Consider the following 21,907-nt stretch of genomic DNA (forward strand, 5'->3'; position numbering starts at 1 on the left):
ACCCTCGGAAATGATTTGGGTGGCCTACCTCCACCCACCATGAACAGCCGTTATAAATAATGTGGCCGGATGCGACGCGACGGTGTAAAAAAGCGGGGTGAGAAACATCATATCTAAACAATGTTCAATTCTTTCTTCGATTATGGGACCCTACACAAGCTTTACTATTTGGAGCGGGATAATTGCTTCACTTTGGGACGCAGGAAATATCAATCACAGACACAACACAGTGTGGGTACACATAAAGATTATTGAATTATTGAATCTATTCGTTCGACCAGAACGATCATTTACGGTTTTCCTTCGTTATGCCGTAGAGATTGCGAGATTAGTATTTTACCACCCCCCGCAAGACAGGTCGAAAGTTCGAGAGGGTGGCAGTGTACCCACGTTGCTTTATGCGAAACTCTTGGACCCGGCTCGAACTTTCAGATGCAGGAGACGGGAAAGGAATAAAATGCTGAAAACTTTAAATTTCATACACAGTAATAATTTCAATAAAATTGACGTTTTCATTTACTGGATAACAGCGGTTCCGACGAATGGTATTTTTTATAGATACTAGGAAATGGTAGGAAAACGTATAGACGAAACATAAACATAAAGCAATAAAATATGCTCTAGAGAGCTCCAAGGATCCCGGCAAAAAGATTACGGATAAGTAATGGACAAGCCAAACACAGTAATAATTTCAATAAAATTGACGTTTTCATTTACTGGATAACAGCGGTTCCGACGAATGGTATTTTTTATAGATACGTTGATTGATCTCATTCGACTCTTTAAACGGTAATTTAAAACACATCTTAAAATCAACATTCTTCTTCGCAAGCCATTTGTGGCTTGTAATTACCTTATCACGGATAGTCTTGGCAAACATAATGCTATTACATCACTTACCTATTACATCATTATTAAAACTGCTCACGGTCTTGCGCCTACGTCTGTCAATTCGTCCGGCCTTAATTGCGGACGCCTCCACATCGTCTTGCCACCTCAACTTGGGTCTATCACGCCTCCCCGGTTCTTGTAGACGGTTTATGTTGCAAACGCGACACCTTTATTTTATGAATTTCATTTAATTCAATTTCTCCTTACGAGCGATCGCCACGACGATCTCTTTTTGAAACTTAACAGAAAGTATTTTCAAATTTAAAATGAGCAAACCGCTCAAAACGCTTGTTACCCTTTTTAAGTGCTTTGGCGACGTGCATCGGCGCGATAAACAGCATAAGTCTAGGAATATGTCACACATCCAGTAAGGCCATCTAGTTCTTCTTGACTTGCACGATCATAAAAAATCAAACCTAAAACACAGGCTCGTCACCAATTTCAACCGGGCAATAAATTAAAAAAGCAGAAACCTTAGCCATTTGACAATGCAGGGATACATTCTAAACATGCACCAGAAGATTCAAGTGTTAGGTACAGTTCTGCCCAAAGGAAAATCCCTACGCCCGCAATCAATGCAACCAATTCGTCCTCACCAGGAGAAAAGCAATAATAAAAGGGATCGCATTTCTATCCATAGCACTTGATATTAAACAGATCAGGCGTAGGCATCGGCCTTGTTCTATTTCTTGATCAGGCCAAGAGGTATTGTTAAACGCTTTTAAGTTTTTTTTACAGCCTAAAAAGACGTTACGAACTGTGTCGTTGGTATCAATGCGTACAACATGGCCAGCCCACCGGAGCCTGCCGAACTTGATATGCTTCACGACAGTGGGGTCGCCGTACGTCTCGTATAGTTCGTCGTTATATCGGGGCCTCCATTGTCCTTCCACACATACGGGGCCAAGAATCCTTCTGAGCACCTTGCTCTCGAACGCGACCAAGAAGGTTTCGTCAGATTTTACAGAGTCTATAGTCCCGGAACGTACGTCACGCCTACGTAAGTTTTGAATTGTTGTTGCTAGGGCCGCTGATGTTACCACCTTCAGTTTGGTTTTTGTCTCGTTTATATGCAATCCAATATACCGCCTGCTCGATCCCTTGGTAGGCTTCTGTTACATAAGAGAGCTGCAGACCGATGATGTCTATATCATCAGCGTATGCAAGAATCTGGGATGACTTATAGAAAATGGTTCCCGAAGTCTCCACCCTCAAGCCCCGGATGACCCTCCTTAACGCCAACTTGAATAGAAAACAGGCAAGCCCGTACCCCTGGCGCAGACCTTAGCAAATTGCCCAGACCGTTGGTCATAGTCATTGTAACCAGCCTTATCAGTTTGGCCGGGATTTCCAAAAAAGCTCATTCCATCGTATAGTTTTACCCTGGCGCATATGCGGCTTTGAAGTCAATGAAGAGATGGTATGTGTTGTGTCTGTATTCTCCCATATTTTCCAAGATGTTTCAAGATCTTGAGCAAACCGCTCATGATGCGTGAACCCTTTTTCAAGCAACAAGCGAGGATAGCGACCCTTAAACAGCGTAAGTCTACGCGCGTATCCGGTAAAGGTGAAAATCAAACATCGCAAGATAGGAGAGATACTAACTTAGAAAAGTCCAGAACATTCATGCAGCTGAACAAACTTTAATCAGGACAGGAATTCATTTTCTAAAACACTTTAGCATAGGAGAACTAAACCATTCCAGACATGCATCAATCTAAAATAAACCCTAGCGAACAAGATAGACGCTACGCACGACGCAACCATATGATCGCGGTGCAATACACAGCATCGTCAATATCCAAAATGCCAAACCTAAACAAATAATTAAACTACGCGTAATTAAGTATGCGACGGATGTAAACGTTAGGAACGAGTTTGCATACGACGAACGTCGAAAGGAGTTGGAAATGGTAGGAAAACGTATAGACGAAACATAAACATAAAGCAATAAAATATGCTCTAGAAAGCTCCAAGGATCCCGGCAAAAAGATTACGGATAAGTAATGGACAAGCCTAATAGAATATAAAGACATTTTTGAATAGTAACAAACACTTGCTACTTCGATTTTAAAAAGCACAGATCACGTAGGTTAGTGTCGGTAATTATTTCTTCGTCAACTTTTAAAAGGTGGTATTGCCACCGCGTTGCCAACGGTCTCGTTCAGTCGTCTGATGAAAAAAGTCTTGGGAACGCCTCAAACTTTAGCAATGGTGAATCAATAAAAATGTTAGAAGCAACTGGTTTTCACCCAGGTTTTCAACGTATACAATCGAAAGCCCAAAGCCTTGTATATTAGCCATTAATAGACATGGAGGTTGCCGCATATATAGAAGCATGCCACGCTTGTGCGAAAGTGTTTAAACCACCACCAGGCGAAAAATCGGGATTCTGGATAGCGACTATAGCTGAACAGCCACAGAAGCGGCGAACGATCCCCACGCTGTTATTAGAGCAACACATGCAGAATAAGCAGGACGAAATGCCTCGATGATTTCGGTAGCGGCGAATCTGCATAAACATATTCAGCGCGGTGAACTCGATTATGCCAAAATATTCGCGCAATAATCCTGGAAATGGGTCATGGCGCGAGTAACAAGAGCTTAGTGTTTGAAGTTAAGACGGCCGATCATCGGATTCATTGTTGTCATGTGAACCAGCTGCGTAAGCGCGATTCTCTTATCGCACTAGGGTTGAGTGATTCTGCAAGGCAAAACCACTTGCCAGTGGATCTGCTCACGAAAAGAGTGAAAACTGGAAGGATTGCTCCAGGAATGATCCAGCGAATTACCACAACTCCTATACAACCATCCCAAGTCCAGTCCCTTTGATGACGTGGAGATATCAACACCCGAGTACCGTGGAGATATCAGTACGATCGCCACGCCGTTCTTCTAGATTCAATGGCGTTGGCTTGAAAGGTGATGATGTGAGTTAACCTAGACCAGATGAATTTGCCAGCGGTAACTCTTGGTTGGCGTGTACGTGAAATCCATCCGGTGTTGTTGATTAGCGGGAAGCAAATTTTATGTTATACATTTATGTTGCAATTTCATGTGAATTTGATCATATGTTTTGATCAAAATTTAATGAAAAAGTGAAACCAAAAAAAGTCGAATTCTCTAAATAGATCGTTTTTGGAATGATCTTTTATCGGTTTGTGTCCAGGCAAAGTTTATTGTTCCGTTGGTAAACATATCCTACAAACTTTTTTGCAAAATAAGCAAGCTTCATCATAATTGAAAATTTGTTGTGGTGAACATATTTACTAGTGTTGGGTCATACGATTCATTTCACGACCCGACCCGGAGTCGGGTGCGAGCCAGCCGGAATCGATTCCGACCCGTGGGTGCAGCGGGTGCGCTAGGTCGGAGTCGGAATCAAATCCGACCCGCGGGTGCAACGAGTTCGGGTCGACCCGCAAGATCAGTAGGTGCGAGGAAGCATAAGCGACTCCGACCCATGGGTGCTGCGATTTCGGGTCGGGTCGGGCCACGGTAGGTAGGCCCCGAGCGTGCAGCGAGTTCGGGTCGACCAGAAAGATCAGTAGGTGCGAGAAAGCATAAGCGACTCCGACCCGTTGGTGCAACGAGTTCGGGTCGGGTCGGGCCGCGGTAGGTTCAGTTTGACCCGAACGTTGGCTACGGAATCAATGGCTATCGTGTGTGGGATCCTGAACATCGGAAGATTATCGTTGCTCGTGATGTTGTAATCGAAGGATTAATGTCGAATCGTCGTTTGGAAGAATCCACTTTTGACCAAGAAAGGATGCTACCAGAACAGGTTAGTGAAACAAATCGTAATATTGAATTTACTGTTCGACGTCTGGAAGATTTTGGCGATTATTTGAACACATCGACTGAGGGCATTGAAAACGTAAAAAATACAAATATTGGAACTACGAACAGATCGGTCGACATTGTTGGAAATATGGAAGAAACATGTCATGAAAACTCGAATGATACGCCCGATGTTATTGAAAACACAGAACATAACGAAGTAGCAGTTCGTCGTAGTCAGAGGATTCGAAATCCACCTGTGCGCTTTAGTGATTATGAAGCTAATGTCGCATTTGCACTGAACGCGGAAAATTACGTGGAAGATTTACCGATACGATTGATGCACTTCGGAAGCGTGACGATTGGCCTGAATGGAAACAAGCGATCAAGGAGGAGATGCAAGCGCTCGAGAAAAATGAAACATGGGATCTAGTAGAACTTCCTGTTGGCGCGAGAGCAGTTTCTTGTAAATGGGTATTCAAAATCAAATACTCGGAGAATGGTACTGTGAACAGATACAAGGCGCGGCTCGTTGCTTAAGGATGTTCTCAACGTCAAGGATATGACTATCAGGAAACGTATGCTCCAGTAGACCGAATAACAACAGTGAGGACCCTACTGGCAGTAGCAGTGCAGAAGAAGTTCTATCTTCATCAGACGGATATGCGGACCGCCTTTCTGAACAGAAATCTTTCAGAAACAGTGTATATGGTACAACCACCAGGATTTGAGAGGGGGAAGAAGGTATGAAAACTGAACAAATCCTTGTATGGTTTAAAACAGGCGCCGCGGAGCTGGAATGAAATTGTGTATTAGCATATGACAGTTGGAAAAAGAAATCAAGATTTCTTCCTAATCAACAGAAGCGGAATATGTTGCGTTAAGCCAATCATCCTGCGAAGCAATGTAGTTAGAAAATCTGCTTACCGAATTTGGCGTGCATTTGAATACTCCGTTAATTATATACGAAGACAACCAGTCGTGTATGTATATTGCCGAAGAGCCTCGCGAACTTAAACGGATGAAACATTTAGACATCAGATACAACTTCATACGAGAATGTATCAAGAACGTAAGAATTCAACTGAAGTATATTCCAAGCTAAAACCAACTTGCGGATATGTTTACAAAAGGGTTTTCTTCAGCAGTTTTTTCGAAACATCGATTTGCGATAGGTCTAAGAGGGGGTGTTGGAAAAACAAAGTAGACCATAGCATATACGACGGGTATAAAAGAAGCAGCTAGCTTCAGTTATGTTGTAGTTTAGTATAATAAACGGCAGAGACACATTCTAAACTCATTAATAATATCAGCACGAGTAAAGTTATTAAACGTATAGATAAATCCATTGGAATCAAATCTACAAGCACACCGCAACGACCTTCGAGACTTATTCAGTACCACACAGCCAGATGATAGTAGTCCTGGCTACGGGGGGACGGTTCATTCTAGGCTTGAACCCAAGACGAGTATGTTATTGAGTCATTCGACTAGCCGACTGTACCACGGGACCGTACACCTTATTCAGCCGTACCGGCGAACTCGTTCGACGAGAAACATTCGTCGCTCATGAGCGGACAGGGTTGTACCACTAGGTTGGCCATTACAAAATCTATACGGTTTTCTAATTTTTGATCTAGAGGGCTATGAAATGAGTGAAAATGAGCGTCGCGGCGAACGTTCCCAGGAACGAACGAGTTCGCCGGTACGGCTGAATATATATAGTCATACAAACAAATTTTCAATCATGCGCACGTTTGTGTACCTGCCAGTTCTCTTTGTTTGGTTCTGGCTTACGCTGCTATTTCACAGTCTATCCTCTTTCATGTTTAGCTAACTTCTGTAGACATGTATTCTTTAGAGTCAATTTTACGCTGTGTATGATGCTTCTCTTTACGGTAGCGAATATATGTTTTGTCCTCCTGCATCGCGAGTTTCCTTATTTCCATACGGTTAAATTTTTGTTTTTGTTTAATTTATTTAAGTTTGGGGTTCGGCTGAAAGCTAATCTTAATAGCTTAGTTATTATTAAAAAAAAATCTTGGACATAGCATTAGCGCTGTGTACAGTAGGAAATGAATCAATCAATATTTTCTAAGTTTATGTTAGTCAACGAGGACTTCTTTGCTCTACGTATGTTTTTTTTTCTTCTTCTACGTAAGCGTGGCGGCATTACGTCCTGAGCGGACATGCCAGCCCGTAAGGTTTTCGAGACGTGACAGTCCTGTGGGTAAAAGTCCTCTAACTTGGATGGTCCTGTCTTTCAGGAGCTAACAGAATTGTTGAATAAAAATGATTTAAACGTCCTTCGATACCACAAAAAAATGTTAAAAGTTACAGTTAAAAAGCGCTTAATTAAGTTAAATAGCCCCATCAGCATACGATTCACGTTTCTATCCAATTACATGCCATTGTATGCTAATTGTTATTCGCCTAACCCTGCAGCACACTCTCGTCGAACTCTACACCAAACAGTATCTTGCAGGCATCGATCGCAGCCGCCTTGCGAGCCAGTTTCTTCGAACGTCCCTTGCCGATGAAGTACTGCCCGTCCGACCGCAGACCGGCAATGAACTCGCGGTTTGTCTGGTCATTATTGGAGCCGAGATCTTCGTATGCTATTTGTGGGCGCATCTAGGCAAAGAAAAAAAGGAAAAGAACATAGACATTAACTCTCAACGGTTACTCTCGTTACGTGAGAGGAGCCTCCTCCTTTTTTCTTACATATGCAAACAGTGCTGTTGGGTGGCGCTTGGAAGCGTCCGATGGTAAATCGGCCACCGTCTTCGTCACCTTAGGCATGATCCCCCCGCCTTGTTCGGGCTGGGTATTGGCGGCAGGCGCCGTCTGTCCACTGGCGGCGGGCACCACCTTCGTCCGGGACGGTTTTATGAACGGCACTTCAAACCCTTCCGCCTCCCACTGGGTGAAGAGTTTGTGAAGTGCAAACGCAGCCAGATGCTCCATCGGTAAGTCCTCCGACTCGATGCAATCCATCGGTTCGGATTCTCCGGCAGCGCCGGCACCATCGTTGCCGTCGCCGTTACTGTTGCCGTTTGCTCCATCCACGTTGTCATCGGTGTTGGAAGCGGTGGAGGATTTAGTGGCACTCGCACTGCGCTGCTGCTTCACTCGCGCCATCTGCGCAAAGACAAGATCGCGCAGCGCTTTCTCGGACGCCTGGGCTTTGGCGAGATTTTTGTTGGGCGCCGTCGCCTCATACCGGACGTTGTTGATCACGAGCTCTGCCTTGGTTTCCTGTCCGTTCGTGTTGATGGTGAACTCAGTCATGCCGGGGCCCTGCAACTCGTGCAGGGCGACGATCGCATTCTTCGGCATCAGCCACTTGCGCATCCGACGGAGCTGGCGCGCTTTGCGCTGTTTCTCTGTTCAAAATAACAATATAACGAGTCATGAACACTTTCCAGGAAAGAAAGGATCAGAAGATTGAGGGAAGCGTGGGATCATTCGCTTGTAGACAGTCTGATCATTGTGTGAGAAATGGTTTAATCTTTAGCTTTGGTAACTATCTCTCATATTTGCGCAGTGAGTTTGTAATCATATCCCATAGTGTATTCGGTTGCAAGCTGCTTTGCTGTTTTGAATAAATGAACTACAGTGAATCTTAGATAAAAGAGAACATTAACCTTCATTTCTATAACCACCTACCCGGCTATGTTTTGCTTATTCTTTTTATGATAACTTTTTATTGGATTATCGAATCGATCCAAAAAAATAGAATGCCTAGAGAAACATGTTTTACAAAAGTGGTAAAAAATTCAGAATTTTTCAATTTTTTAAAATGTGCTTTAAAAACTAAAATCAACTTTTACCCCTTACTTCTATAACCACCTACCCGGGTAGATAATACATACAATAAAGGATTTTGGTTTCGATTAGTCGCAAATTTTGTAATGATATGTATAGCAATGCATATAGTTATATTTATAGAATCTGTTCCAAAAGTTTTCTAGCTCCTAATATTCTTCTAAAGTCACATAGATTGAAATGATTGCCCCGACAGTCGGGAAGACATGGCGGCGTATTAGTGTCAGTTGAACTAATTGCTGTATATTCAATTTACGTTACTAAAAGCCATATATCATAAGTTTATAACATAAAAAGAAGTATTATTATTATAGCTGCATAGAATAAGTTATAGAATGTCTTATTTTTGTGACCAATAAAAATACAAATTCCCTTATAAAATGTATTACCTACCCGGGTAGGTGGTCATAAAGATGAGGGTGTATTTTTGGTCATAGAAGCGAAGGTTAAGAGTCTTGGAAAAAAGAGTCTTGCTTCCCGACTTTAGGTAGCTTTTCTTTTCATGACTCTCACGAACTTGTATTATTATTAACATCCGAATTACATTAAAAGTTTTCTTAATAGCTTGAGATTGTTTGTGTTTTGTTGATGTTTAGCTACTTTTGTTCTTACTCTAACACATTCTACTGCAACCGGGGGGTTTCCCTCATTCGCAATTAACTTATCCTAAAGTCTATATTATCTGAAGTTTTTCACTGTATCTCATCGCATAAATATTCCTTTTAACAGCTGCAACCTTCTCTTTTAAATTTTGGCGAACACCAAAAACATTCCTTCATCCAACATACCGCTTTTCTTGCGCTCCAAAGCGTTAAGTGGTTTTTTGATGAAAAACCGCGAGTCTTTCGCTTTACTGCCGCCACCACCTTCCTGCTGGCTGCCTTCCCCGCCACTGAGTGAATCGGGCGTGTTCATCGGAGCGTCTAGGGCCATAACGTTGTGTTTCGCTTCCTTAATTTGAAGATCCGCTGTATCGGTGACGGATTGCTAAGTTGGGAGAAGATGGGCGAATCATTAGTGGTCACACATTCTCCGAGTATCCTTCGACGTGCTATCATGTTTGTCTGTCGTGAAAAGGGAGTAAAGCCTTCTCATCAATCTTCTCACTCACTCTCTCACTCTCTCTCACTCTCTCTCACTCACTCTCTCACTCTCTCTCACTCTCTCTCACTCTCTCACTCTCTCTCACTCTCTCTCTCTCTCACTCTCTCTCACTCTTTCTCACTCTCTCACTCTCTCACTCTCACTCTCTCTCACTCTCTCTCTCACTCTCTCACTCTCTCACTCTCTCACTCTCTCACTCTCTCACTCTCTCACTCTCTCACTCTCTCACTCTCTCACTCTCTCACTCCCTCACTCTCTCAATCTCTCAATCTCTCACTCTCTCACTCTCTCACTCTCTCACTCTCTCACGCTCTCTCTCTCACGCTCTCTCTCTCACGCTCTCTCTCTCACACTCTCACACTCTCTCTCACTCGCTCTCTCGCACATACATATACACGCGCGCTCGTTCACTCTGCCTTTCATTCACTCCTTCGATATTAACCAAAATCCGATTGCGAAAACCGAGGAACCGTGGCCGGTTCTGGGACCTGGACTGGAATACCGTTCGTTTGGGAGGTTTTTGTGTGTATATATATATGTGTGTGTGTGCTTTTGCCAAGCCTTCTCTCACGCACCCAATTACGGCAGCGCGTGCGCACCCCGATGCTGGAAATACAGTGTGTGCCGAGGGAATGTCTTGGGCGTAACCGTATCCCGTACGCGCGTCTTGCTGCTGGCACCGCGCCAATAAGAGGGTGTGGTGTAGGGGGAATGGGGTGGGCAAGCAACACAAACCCGACCTGTCGGGCCTGGGGACCCGGGGATGAATGTGGCGTTACGCTTCCGCAGCAGCCACAGTGTGGCGCAGTGGCGCACAACCACTGCGGAGACCCTGTGGCTTCACACCCGCCCCGAAAAGGTTTCCGTTTTCGGTACTCCCTCTCTCCCAGTGCCCGCTACTGCTCGCTAAAACAAAACAACCATCCAGAACGATCGTTTCCCTTCGGCCACCGCCGCCGCCGCGGTTCTTGAACATTGTGGGAAGCTCTTAATTGCTATTGAGGGAGATTATTAGTGCTATTTACTGTTCCAGCGATATACATACTTTACCCCCGGCGAAGGGGAAAGGAGAGGACGCTCGCCGTGGGGACGCGGCAATAGCCTGAGCTCCGGTGGCTGAAGTTGTGGGGCGACGCGCATTTCGCTCAACCGGACACAATCGCCCAGCGCTGTGCAACCGCCTGCGGCTCGAAGACATCCACCATCCACTGACTGAAGGGAACACCATTAGTAGGCATTAGCTGAAGCAATTGTCGGTTGCTGAGATGATGGGGGTTGATGGCGTATTTTACCGATGCTCTCAACAAGTTCCGATTTAACACAGAAGTTCCACATGAAGCTAACTTTGAGTCAGGCCCTGGAGAAACCTTGCTAACGCTAACCACTTCACATCCCACCCCTCGATTGGTAGCGAGCGAGCAGTATCTGCCGCCATGTATCTACCCTTTCCCTTCCCATTCCACATTGCCTACAACCCGACCGTGCATCAACCGAACGGGTGAGTGTCCACGGACCCAGTCTCTCCCTCACACCTAACTGAACAATGATTGAATGACGTCGGTGCACCATAGGCGAATAATTAGGATCCGGAAGAAACCCACCCTCCCCACCCAGAACTGCTACCGAATGTTTTAACTAACATCGCAGGCAGCACCGGAAAGCTTCCGGTGGATTCCGGCGAAAGCAGTGCAGCCGATTTGCCGGGCCAGAATAGACAGCACACACTATGCACGAGTCCCCCCTCCCCCCCCATTTCCCTACCCATCACAAACCAGAGCCCTCTGTGGTGTTGGCCCTGGCGTTCCGTTGAGTGGTCGCCCAGGCCCACCCCGCTTTATACCTGCTCCATATCCAGCGCTTTATCTGCCGCTACGAAATGCTGTTTGTACTGGGTTTCGATTTTTTCCTTTAACTTGTCACCGAACATTTTCAGCAGCGCACCAAATTGTTATTTTCCCTCAGTGCACACACAAACACACGCGCGCAACCTCTGGAACGAATGCAAGATGGACGGTTTCGATGCTGTCAAAACCGGCCAATCGAGTGCGGCCGGTTGAACCGAACTAGAATGGTACGTTCCCAACAAGGTGGATTAAAAATATCAGATGGTGGATTAAGGCCTTTGGGGGATCGCCATAGTTGAGGGACTTTACGTCATTTTAAAACCGTTAACCAATGGTTTTCGCACAAAAAGCTTAGCAAATAAAACAGATTTCTTTGTTATTATGTGCATTTTTGTGTGTCTATTGATTTTATCGAAAAAATGAGATATATTAACAAAAGATTTGATGATTTGTTTATGCACGAAATTTAAAATCATGTGAGTAAGCGTTCTAATCTCGTACATATCGTAGATGCGGCTCGTAGATAATGAGGAATAAATGTGAAAATTGAAAAAAATAATGATTTCTTAATTTTTATCATCAAACATGTCGAAAACACAATGAATTATAGAATAAATTCACGAAATAACACAAAATAACACACTTTAATCCATGTTTTAATGTGAAATATGAACTCACAAAGTCCAAAATACAGGCGGTCCTCGAGATACACGGTTAATGGGGACCAGAAACGGCCGCAAAATACCGCGTATCTCGAATTTCCGCGTAAGTCGAATCTCGTGATTTCCAGCTAAAATATCACAAATTTTCGTGTAATTTTGCAAGTAGGGGGCGGTTTTAGTCACATTAAGAATTATTTGATATGATTCTGACTGAATATAACTGTTTTAAAACTTTTGAAATAGTTTTTAACATTCGAACAAAAAAGAAATTATTTGGCAATTTGCAATTGATGTGTCAAATCAGTACAATTTGCTCAGAGAATTGTCAAATTAAGAAAACCGCGTATCTCCGAATCCGCGTATAAGAGGTACCGTGTATCTCGGGGACCTCCTGTATATATGTTTTAAAGATTATTTAATCTAAAAAATTGAGTAGATAAATTATATGAACATACAGTGGAACGTCGATTACCCGGGCCCGAGCTGACCGGGCGGTTGCCGGTTAATCGATTTGCACGGACAATGGTCCAAGAAATGTCAAATTCATATAAAAATTAAAAAATCCACTAGTTTTATGATTAATTCACCTTGAATCAATCAATAAATCGTTAGTAGAATATTTTTTTAATCAATAACTATAGGTTTAACCACTGTTCATGAACAAACATAAATTTCGAAAACACCACTAGACACTACAGAGCTGCACAAAAAACTGGTTGCACACTTGACTATCGCAGCAAATGTTCGCTATACGTTTGAACAGCTGTCACATTTATGCGCACGGTTAAGCCGCCCGCCGGTTAATCCGCCCCCGGATAATCGACGTTCTACTGTATTTAATAAATGTAAACAAAGTTTGAATCCTGGTTTGAAAGTTTGAAAATGCACTAGAGTCCACCACCTGATATTTTTAAATCCTCCTTGGTTCCCAACCCAAGTGACATTTGCTCGAAATTCCCAGTCAGACAAATCGGACTTAATTTACCCCTATCTCACGGGTAAATTTGCGGGTCGTGTATTTGCGGCCTAATACAATACATTTTAGGCTGGAAATAGTCGAACCGAGATCACCGCGGTACCGCGAAAATCGCGTATAACTTGAGCTGTCAATTCTGTTATAACATCTGGCAGATAGGCGAGATAATCGCGGTTCATGTATGGAATCATCCGAGGTCTGGTGACGATTGAATGTGCCAAGAAGAAATATTTTTCTATCAATTTGCGAATCAAATTATTTATTTAACATAGTTTATGAAAAACAAAATACAAAACTCATTTCTCGACACGAGTTTTCACACAAATCCACCAGAACAGGTAAAAATAATCGGTTTGCACTACCGCGAAAATCTCAGCAATACCGAATCTCTTGGGTATCTCTGCGAAACAGCAGGCGCGATTGGAGGCGCGGAAGATTTGACAGCCCAACTGTTCTACAACTGTTATAAACAAGGCGCGAATTTCGCGGTACCGCGACGATCTCGGTTCGTCTCCCAGGTGACAACTGTTCTACATTTTTAGCTTAAACTCCTTGTGAACAGCTCGATTTAACCCATTCCCAGGTGACAACTTTTCTACATTTTTAGCTTAAACTCCTCGTGAACAGCTCGATTTAACCCATTGCCTCATGTGAACGCTTGAAAACATGGGTGTGTGAATGAACAACGACGTGTTGAAGCGTTGAAGTTTATGTCAGAACTTCGGTAGAAGCCGGACAAACAAGAAGCTTGCAGTTTCGTCCTCGGTGTTTCACAAAAAAAAAAAGAAAAACACTGAGTAAGAAGAAATAAACGAACTATCGAGGAGTATCAGAATAGCGGAGAAACGCTATTTGAGGGAAAATAAAAAAACAACGTGAAAGAGTGTTTTATAATAAACTTTTTGTTTGATACGGATTGAAGAGTACGCATGTTTTGTTTCGGATTGGTAGCTTGTGCACAACGTGATGACAATTCTCAAAATGGCACCAAAAAAAAACGCTTCACTCTAACGTTTGAACTGTTATACAGGGTTTCGAATCATATAAGGGAATAGTTCAATCACTTAGGGGAATGTTGCAAATCGGTAGGGGAATGTTGCATGCAAGCTGTGGATGTTTGCAATCACTTAGGGGAGTTTTGCAATCGATTAGGGGAATGTTCCAAGCGTACTGTGGAGCTGTCATCAGACTGTGGGTGCCGGTGTAAAAAGCTACGAATTGATACCGATGATGTTTTTTTAAAAACATCATTTGGAGTTGTTTTCGTGTGGGATTCTGCTGTACGCATGAAAAACTAAATAAATCCTGCTGCGGAGTCATAATTAAACATGATAAGTTAGTAAGATTGAAGAAAATATTTTAAGGTATTTACACCGGCACCCACAGTCTGATGACAGCTCCACAGTACGCTTGCAACATTCCCCTAATCGATTGCAAAACTCCCCTAAGTGATTGCAAACATCCACAGCTTGCTTGCAACATTCCCCTACCGATTTGCAACATTCCCCTAAGTGGTTGAACTATTCCCTTATATGATTCGAAACCCTGTAATAAGCTTAAACTCTGCAATATCGCTTGCTCTTTAAGCCAGTTTTAAGCCTGCTCTTTAAGCTTCCAGCAGCTCGATAACCGCTAACAATCTGCTCGAAAATGTCACTTGGGCTATTTCCAGCCATACATGTAAAAATACAGCATACTATAGATCATCGATCTACGGAGCCCCCAAATCGGCGGGACCCTAGGCGACCGCCTAGTCCGCCTACCGTTGTAATATCCGCGACTGATCTTTTGGAAGTTTACACACTCCAATACAAATCAAGCGTAAACTTTTTAAGTTTACGCTTCGTGTGACGTCCGTACAATACTTTGTTGAAGGAAAATTTGACAGCTGTCGAACATGCTGTGCGGAAAGGCATTTGAATCTGTGAATCTGTCCCGCACAACCAAATCGAGCAGTTTTTGAGCTTGGTTTCTAGCTCACTTTCCGCCGAAACCGATCGAGAAAGCGAGCAGAAACGTCCGAAGAACCGATCGATCCCGTTGCGCGAAGCGATCGAAAACTTCTCAACCTCTCGCTCAATGTAGCTAGAGCGCAAGAACCAATACAGGGTTTTCCAATTGAGTTTAGACTAGCCGCATACTTTTTTTGAATAGTCGCATTAGATTCTTGACTAGCATCCTCTATTTTTGATTACGAGCAATGGATTATTGACTAGGAGCAATTGATTTCAGCAGGTCCTTACATGACAGCCTAAGAGCGTCGCGTTTATAAGACAGATGACAGATCGACTTGAATAATAATCTGTGGATATAATTTAATTTCATCCGCTCATTAGTTTAACGCGTTTGTTTTACTACTATCATCAAGAACATCGATCGGTTCTTCGGACGTTTCTGCTCGCTTTCTCGATCGGTTTCGGCGGAAAGTGAGCTAGAAACCAAGCTCAAAAACTGCTCGATTTGGTTGTGCGGGATGTTCTTGATCGATTGAAGCGTTTACGGTCGTTCGAGAGAGCGCGCTGTATGTGTTTATTTCTTTCTGACAAAAAATCTCCGATACGCGACCGTGTTGGCGCAAAATTGATAGTAGCCAAAAAATAGTTCACACCCACGTTCTCTTTCTCCCCTCCTTCCCCTCTACCCCATCCTTTCACCTCGTTTTATCATTATTGGTTCTTGCGCTCTAGCTACATTGAGCGAGAGGTTGAGAAGTTTTCGATCGCTTCGCGCAACGGGGTGCTGTATAAAGCTCGTTACAAGCGTTCCCAAACGCCCTTTGAGCATGGCGAAAATAGGGTTCTTATCAAATGTGGTCTCTTTAAAAATGTTACAAATTGCTTACAATCTGGTTGAAATGTTGTTTTACTCTCTATTCAACACTTTGGCTTTTTTGTTTGCTTTGAATTGGCGGCCAACGCATTTCTTTGTTCCACTCCTTCTTTGTACACATATTACCTTTGTATCAAGTTTTATGTTGTCCTTTAATTCTATTTTATTCAAATCATGCCAGCGATTGGGCCTTCCGTCGCATTTCGCAAGTACTCGTTGCATTTTCCTCGCAGTAGCACACCGAAAAAAGCTGTTTATTATGACGTTTCCCGTTTTTTTGACAACACCGAGCAGGCACACGAAAGGTTCAGCCCTGTTGTGAAGTTTGCAGGGCAAAAGTGTTTTCCCCCCGAAACACAGCGACAACACTGGCGCAGGCCGAACGCGAAGTTTATTTTGTATCAATATTTGGCTAGTCGATGCGACACATTTTTGTTGTTGTTTTCGTCTAGCTTGCTGGAAAGGCAGTGGAGGAAGACGGTGGGATAATAGGGGTACCCTCCAGTCGCGCTTGCAAGCAAAATAAAGTCCATCCGGACAGATTCGTAACACGCAGCTGGTAAAAATAAGTTCCCTTGCTTCCAACAGCACAAGCAGCGACGAAAGTGAATCACCGAAGCGAACACATTCCGCCATTTTTCGGTGGGAAATCGCAGTGCAAAATCAGAAGTATTGTTAGTTACGGCGTGATAAGCTGCGTGTATGTAAGAGTATTCAGTTCCTAAGGAGATCGAAGAGGCTTTTTTTATTTTAGTTTTTGGTGTCCCAGTGGGGCCAGCGAAAATGGAGCACGGAGCTGTGTGTGCGTGTGTGTGGTGTATGTGTGTGTTTTCCCCCCGACTGTTGGCGCAAAACGCCCTGTTCCCAGCACACTATCAACGAAACATTTGAAATATAAAAAAATGTCCCAAAATACCGATCGTCAACCCCCTCCCAATCGGATCGTCAATCAAATATTTCCACCCGCATCAGGAGACATGAACGTGCGGACAGACTCTCTGTTCCTTCCGTGCCATTAGTGGCGCAGTTTCCCTGCTGCCGATTCCGCATATTACCTCGATCAACGTAGGATAGACGCGTAGCAGCAATCCTTCTACGATATTTCGTTACATCACTCATCAGCAAAGTGGCACAAGCGGCGGATGCAGCCTAACATTATGTTGGACTGGCTGACGTTACAATCAAACAGCATTAACGCTCCCCCAATAAGCTAGAATAGAACGACCTCGGAAGTGTTGGGCCAATAATTAATAGTTTTTTTTTCCTCTCTTCTTTTTGTAGATCTGTACCATCTGGAGGCTGGACCGTGCTGGTGTGGGCATTTTAGCTGAAATCGAACCAGAACTGTGTGCATCGGAATAGGTGGCCGCTGGACCAGCGCCCGTCAACGAGCAGTGGCGCACCGGGACCGGGAACCAATGTAAAGCGGATATCATCCCGCTTTGGAGCAAAGCATCTCGGCGCGGCACGGTTCGATGTGTATCGTTTGGAGCAGCGAAAGAGAATGCTTCACCGGTGCCGTGGCAGATCGACGGTATCGTGGCCAAGGGCGCCCATTGCGGCCATCTCTGCTGGACGCTGACACTCAATGACACGCACGCGCGCCTGTACTGCTGTTCGCGCGCCAAAGCATGTACGCATCCGGGAGCAGCAACTGCTTTGCGGATATAAGCAACTTCCAGGAGCTGCGCTTTACCGCGCCCGCCACCGTGCAGGAGCTTGACACGGTCGAGCTGAACGAGGCCGCCGATTCGCTGGCAGCCCACGTCTCGCTACATTTTTCCTCCCCGGGCACGTCCCCCAGGAGCAGCAGCACCAACCACACCAATGCCAATGCCAGCATCAACACGAGCGTCGCTCCAGCCAGCACCATCAACGGGTATCGGGTACCGGTGGACGATGTGGTGGCGGTTACCTGCTTACTGCCCGACAAGGCGATCGCGTACGAGCTGCCGAAATCACCGGATGACCAGCAGTACGAGCGGAGCTACACGCCGCCCGCCCACGACCTCGGGGCGTCGGACACCGGCGTCGGTCCGCCCGCGAAGCAGGCAAAAGGGCCGATCGGTCGCAAGCAGCACGGGGATGCGCGGGTCTGCTGCTTTTCGCTGCCCGTCGCCGAGGAGCTGCTAGGCTCGGTCACCACCTTCTACCCGTCGGGCGATCCGGAGAACGGGCAGACGCTGCGCACGAGCGCCCGCGTCAAGTACAAGATGCGCATGGACTCAATACGCAGCAGCACGCCGCCGCTCGCCGAGCGGAAAGACCCGGCCAAGCCGCTCACCTCGACGCTCTCGAAAACGCCCAGCCAGCCGAAGCAGATGCGCGTCGTGTGGAGCAACCACGACAAGAACCTGTTCTTCGAGGCGCTGAACGAGTACGGGAAGGACTTCGAGGCGATCCTGAACTATCTGAACACGAAGAAGCGCCGGAAGGATAATGGCGAGCAGCAGGTGTTCAAGTCGAAGGACGTCCGCAACTTGTACTACCAGTTCAACCAGAAGGTGATGAAGTACGTCCACTTTTCGGACGAGGTGCGGAAGGAGGTGCAGGAGCTGTACGCGCTGATCAACTACGGCGAGATGCGGCGGAAGGTGCCGTTCCAGAACAAGAAGTACTTCCACAAGCTGAAGGATCTGGTGTACAAAGGCTTCACTACGGTGCGCGAGAAGGGAAAGAACATACGCATCAAGACGCCGCCCTGCCGGGCGCTGCGCAAGCTGAACCAGCTGGAGGAGTGGCAGGAGGAGATCAAGCTGCCGGCGAAGGTGGACGTACTGCTGAAGCCCTCGTCGATGGAGGCGTGGGGCCGGGTGCAGTCGCTCGCGCAGAATCCTCGCGTGCGCATCACCGTCACGATCCAGAAGCGGCTGTCCGCGTTGCTGCAGCTGTTTCAGCAGAAGTGGCGCGCCCAGGACGTCCGGCTGGTCGATCGGCTCGACGAGATGAAGCGGCTGTCCGGCACGGTTTCGTCCAAGATTATGCGCCAGCGGTTGCAGCACGAGATACAGTTGTTCTCGCAGGTGGAGATTGGTGCGGCCGGCGCACCGCTGTTACGCTTCGTGCCTGCCCAGAACGTCGTGATCCATCGGCCGATGATCAGCTTGACCGACTTCCAGAGCAACACCAGCATCTGTCTCAACTCGTACGAGCAGCGGATTGGCGTCGCGGTGTCGGGCGAGACACTCTGCACCGGGGAGAAGCTCGCGGGCGGGTGCAAGGAGCGGCTGCCGGCCACTGGACGGCGCCAGCGCACGGACAGCAGCTCGGAGAAGGTGGGCAACGAGAGCAAAAAGCTCAAGTACGATGACGGCGGGAAGGAGCCGGGCGACGAGAGGCCACCGTACGGGCTGGAGCTGCTGCCGCAAGACGGGCCGGCGTTTGCGGAGCACTTCAAGTCACCGAACGCTTCGAACGAGTCGATCGAAATGAAGGATTTCCTCGGGTACGATGGAGAACACTGCGGGCCGTCCCGGGCGGCCGACTGTGACGTGCTGCTCGGGGCCGGGCGACAGAGCGACAACTCGAGCGATGGGTTCGCGCTGCTGGACGGGGAGCTGCTACCGGGCGCCCGCTACCACCAAGACACGGCGGAAAGCTCGGCTGGCGAGGAACCGGTAAAGAGCTCGGTGGGTGAGGGTAGCGGAGCTGGCGGTACCGAGATGGGGAGCAGCAGCGAGCAGACGTGTGTTACGACTGTGACCGTCACCACCACCACCACCACGACCGCAACCACCACCACTACTGTGACGCTGAAAAAGAAGAAAAAGTACCATCGGCGGAAAGGCGAGATGGGCAAGCCGAACGCCGCCACCCTGCCGTCGGCAAACCAGTTCCGGCCGCTCGTGACGGAGGAACAGATGCAGCGAATACGGGACGGTTGGACGCTCGGGAGCGTGGGTGATCTGACGGTCGGCGATCTCTACATCATGTTCGGGGCGGAGATGAAGGTCGAGCTCGAGTACGACTGGGTGCGGGAGGAGACGGTCCAGCGGGCTGCTCCGGTGGTGCTGGCGTCGGAGATGAAGGTGTGTCTGGCATCGCAGGGCTTGTCGTCGGTCGAGGAGCGCGACTCGCCGAGGGAGCTGGTGGATGACGGTAAGCCCACGTGCGCACTAGCGGACCAGGAAGGCCGAGACCTTGAGCTCCCACCGAGCGCCGTGGACGAGGAGCTGCAAGAGGCGACGGTAAGTGTAAAGGAAGAGGTGAAGGAAACGCGAGGCTGCCCGGTCGACACGATCAGCCAGCGGCTGAAGCACCTGCTCTTTCTGGCCAGCCTGGCAAACAAGGATACAAAGAAGCGCACCGCCAACGGTGCTGCAGAGCGTAAACCAAAGGTACGTAACGGCTCGCGTGTTCGCAATCGTGCGCTGCAAGTTGCCACTGGAGCGGCGCAACGCTCGTTGCGACAAACCCGCCACGAGCAGAATGCACTGTTTGGACTTTTGAGAGCGATTAATTAAAATTTCAATATCACTTACCAATTGCAGCGAGCGGAAGGCGACGGCGGCATCATGTCGACGCAGGACGACTGTCTACAGTTCAAGCATCCGATGCTGCCCGTACGCAACCCCATCAACCATCTTGTGCCGGATCTTGTAAGTACTGTGTAGTTTCCCATCGACCGGCTGCCGCCTTGTGCTGCTCCGTCAGCATCTGACCGTGTCTCCCCCGTTTTTCCCCCTCGATTGCAGCACGTTCCACCCCGCTACAAGCAGTCGCGCTGGTGGCGTTCGCGCGTCAACCGCCAAACGCTTCACCCACTGCTACCGAACATGGTGCGAGTGACACCCTCCGCAACAGTTACCTCAGCAGCCTCATTTTCGTCGGCGGCTGCTTCGCCGGGTAGTTCACAGGTAGCGACCTCACATACAGCCCCGGTAGTTCCGGCTGCCCCGATAGTACCGGTTGACGCAGACGGAGTCGAAAGCAGCATTCCAGCTGAACCGTTGAAACAACAAGAGCAGCACCAGCAATGCGGGAAGCTGTCGCAGCAGCCTGCGCCTGAGCGCACCAACGTCGTCACCTTCGACGAGCTGACGCTACCGAACGACCTCACTAGCTACACGCATCCAACGTCTTCCATCACGCCAACCCCAGGCATGAATAGCAGCAGCACCGTCCCACCAGACGGCGAACTAAACACCCCGGTCAAAAAGCTGACCGGCGAAGTGTTGCCGCCCGACCTAAGCCTCAGCCTGTTCGACCTCTCCCTACCCTCCACCTCCTGCTCGATGATGGCGAATCTGTTTCCCGATCTCGTGCCGTCGGGCAGTGGTGCTGCCCCGTCCGGAGACGCCCTGGCCCCGGAGGCGGTCATTGACGAGAAAATGGTCGCGGCGAACCTGAGCGAACTGTCGCTGTCTGGGATATTCACCGGTCTCGAACCCTTCCCATCACCGGTTCGTCCACCAATCGATCCGGATGTAAGTTTTCAACTCGTCACGTGTGCGGGTACAACTCGTTGTGAGCAGCACTTGAATTACAGACCTCTCATGCTCCGTCTCTCTCTCTCTCTCTCTATCTATCTCTCTCTCTCTCTCTCTCTCTCTCTCTCTCTCTCTCTCTCTCTCTCTCGCTCCCTACCTCTATATCGCTCTCCCAGGTGGACATGACTATGATGAGCGAAAGTACCGTCGACTACATCGCACGCTTTCAGGATATTGCGGAAAAGTTTCGCACCGAGCAGCACCATCCCTAGTCTAGGGGGCGGAGGGTGGCAGTACAGTAGGTGACCGCTAACTGAGAGGTAAACAAGCTCCAGTTAACGAACAATGTTCGCTAACTGGAGTGACGTTTCTATGGTTTGATTGTTTTGATTGGCGCTGACTGGAATAAGCATACCAAACTTTTTTTTCATTTATGTTGATATACAGGGTTTCGAATCATATAAGGGAATAGTTCAACCACTTAGGGGAATGTTGCAAATCGGTAGGGGAATATTGCAAGCAAGCTGTGGATGTTTGCAATCACTTAGGGGAGTTTTGCAATCG

At 47.1% G+C, this 21,907-nt stretch overlaps 2 protein-coding genes across 8 annotated transcripts; one reads left to right on the forward strand and one right to left on the reverse strand.

The window, feature by feature from the left end:
* Nucleotides 1–5,733: 5,733 nt before the first annotated feature.
* On the reverse strand, nt 5,734–11,647 carry LOC120905979 (double-stranded RNA-specific editase 1-like). Of its 4 annotated transcripts, XM_040317353.1 has the most exons (5): nt 11,444–11,575; nt 10,649–10,815; nt 9,288–9,486; nt 7,396–8,057; nt 5,734–7,305 (listed from the first exon to the last, which is right to left on the reverse strand). In XM_040317353.1, the coding sequence occupies exons 2-5, from the start codon at nt 10,799–10,801 to the stop codon at nt 7,105–7,107; spliced, it is 1,215 nt and encodes a 404-aa protein (XP_040173287.1). In that variant the 5' UTR covers nt 10,802–10,815; nt 11,444–11,575; the 3' UTR covers nt 5,734–7,104. The 4 variants fall into 4 exon arrangements, with proteins under 4 accessions (XP_040173287.1, XP_040173288.1, XP_040173286.1 ...); XM_040317354.1 differs by lacking the exon at nt 10,649–10,815 and having other exon boundaries at nt 11,444–11,647; XM_040317352.1 differs by lacking the exon at nt 11,444–11,575 and having other exon boundaries at nt 10,649–11,355.
* A 4,446-nt stretch (nt 11,648–16,093) lies between these two features.
* On the forward strand, nt 16,094–21,816 carry LOC120906107 (protein cramped). 4 transcript variants are annotated; one of them, XM_040317554.1, is made up of 5 exons: nt 16,094–16,979; nt 17,196–20,251; nt 20,405–20,512; nt 20,609–21,340; nt 21,520–21,816. In XM_040317554.1, the coding sequence occupies exons 2-5, from the start codon at nt 17,546–17,548 to the stop codon at nt 21,613–21,615; spliced, it is 3,642 nt and encodes a 1,213-aa protein (XP_040173488.1). In that variant the 5' UTR covers nt 16,094–16,979; nt 17,196–17,545; the 3' UTR covers nt 21,616–21,816. The 4 variants fall into 4 exon arrangements, with proteins under 4 accessions (XP_040173488.1, XP_040173490.1, XP_040173489.1 ...); XM_040317556.1 differs by having other exon boundaries at nt 16,094–16,618; XM_040317555.1 differs by having other exon boundaries at nt 16,094–16,614.
* Nucleotides 21,817–21,907: the final 91 nt, after the last annotated feature.

Source organism: Anopheles arabiensis, chromosome X, assembly GCF_016920715.1.
Source record: "Anopheles arabiensis isolate DONGOLA chromosome X, AaraD3, whole genome shotgun sequence".
Classification (NCBI taxonomy): Eukaryota; Metazoa; Arthropoda; class Insecta; order Diptera; family Culicidae; genus Anopheles; species Anopheles arabiensis.

What these genes read in the sequence shown, in the direction of transcription:
- LOC120906107 (XM_040317554.1), top strand. Translation starts at nt 17,546, where the DNA reads ATGTACGCATCCGGGAGCAGCAACTGCTTTGCGGATATAAGCAACTTC. An exon ending in CTGCAGAGCGTAAACCAAAG is followed by an intron (nt 20,252 to 20,404) that starts GTACGTAACGGC and finishes TACCAATTGCAG; the next exon opens with CGAGCGGAAGGCGACGGCGG. An exon ending in ACCATCTTGTGCCGGATCTT is followed by an intron (nt 20,513 to 20,608) that starts GTAAGTACTGTG and finishes CCTCGATTGCAG; the next exon opens with CACGTTCCACCCCGCTACAA.
- LOC120905979 (XM_040317352.1), bottom strand. Translation starts at nt 10,831, where the DNA reads ATGGTGTTCCCTTCAGTCAGTGGATGGTGGATGTCTTCGAGCCGCAGG. An exon ending in TCCCCTTCGCCGGGGGTAAA is followed by an intron (nt 9,487 to 10,648) that starts GTATGTATATCG and finishes CTCCCAACTTAG; the next exon opens with CAATCCGTCACCGATACAGC. An exon ending in CAACAGCACTGTTTGCATAT is followed by an intron (nt 7,306 to 7,395) that starts GTAAGAAAAAAG and finishes TTCTTTGCCTAG; the next exon opens with ATGCGCCCACAAATAGCATA.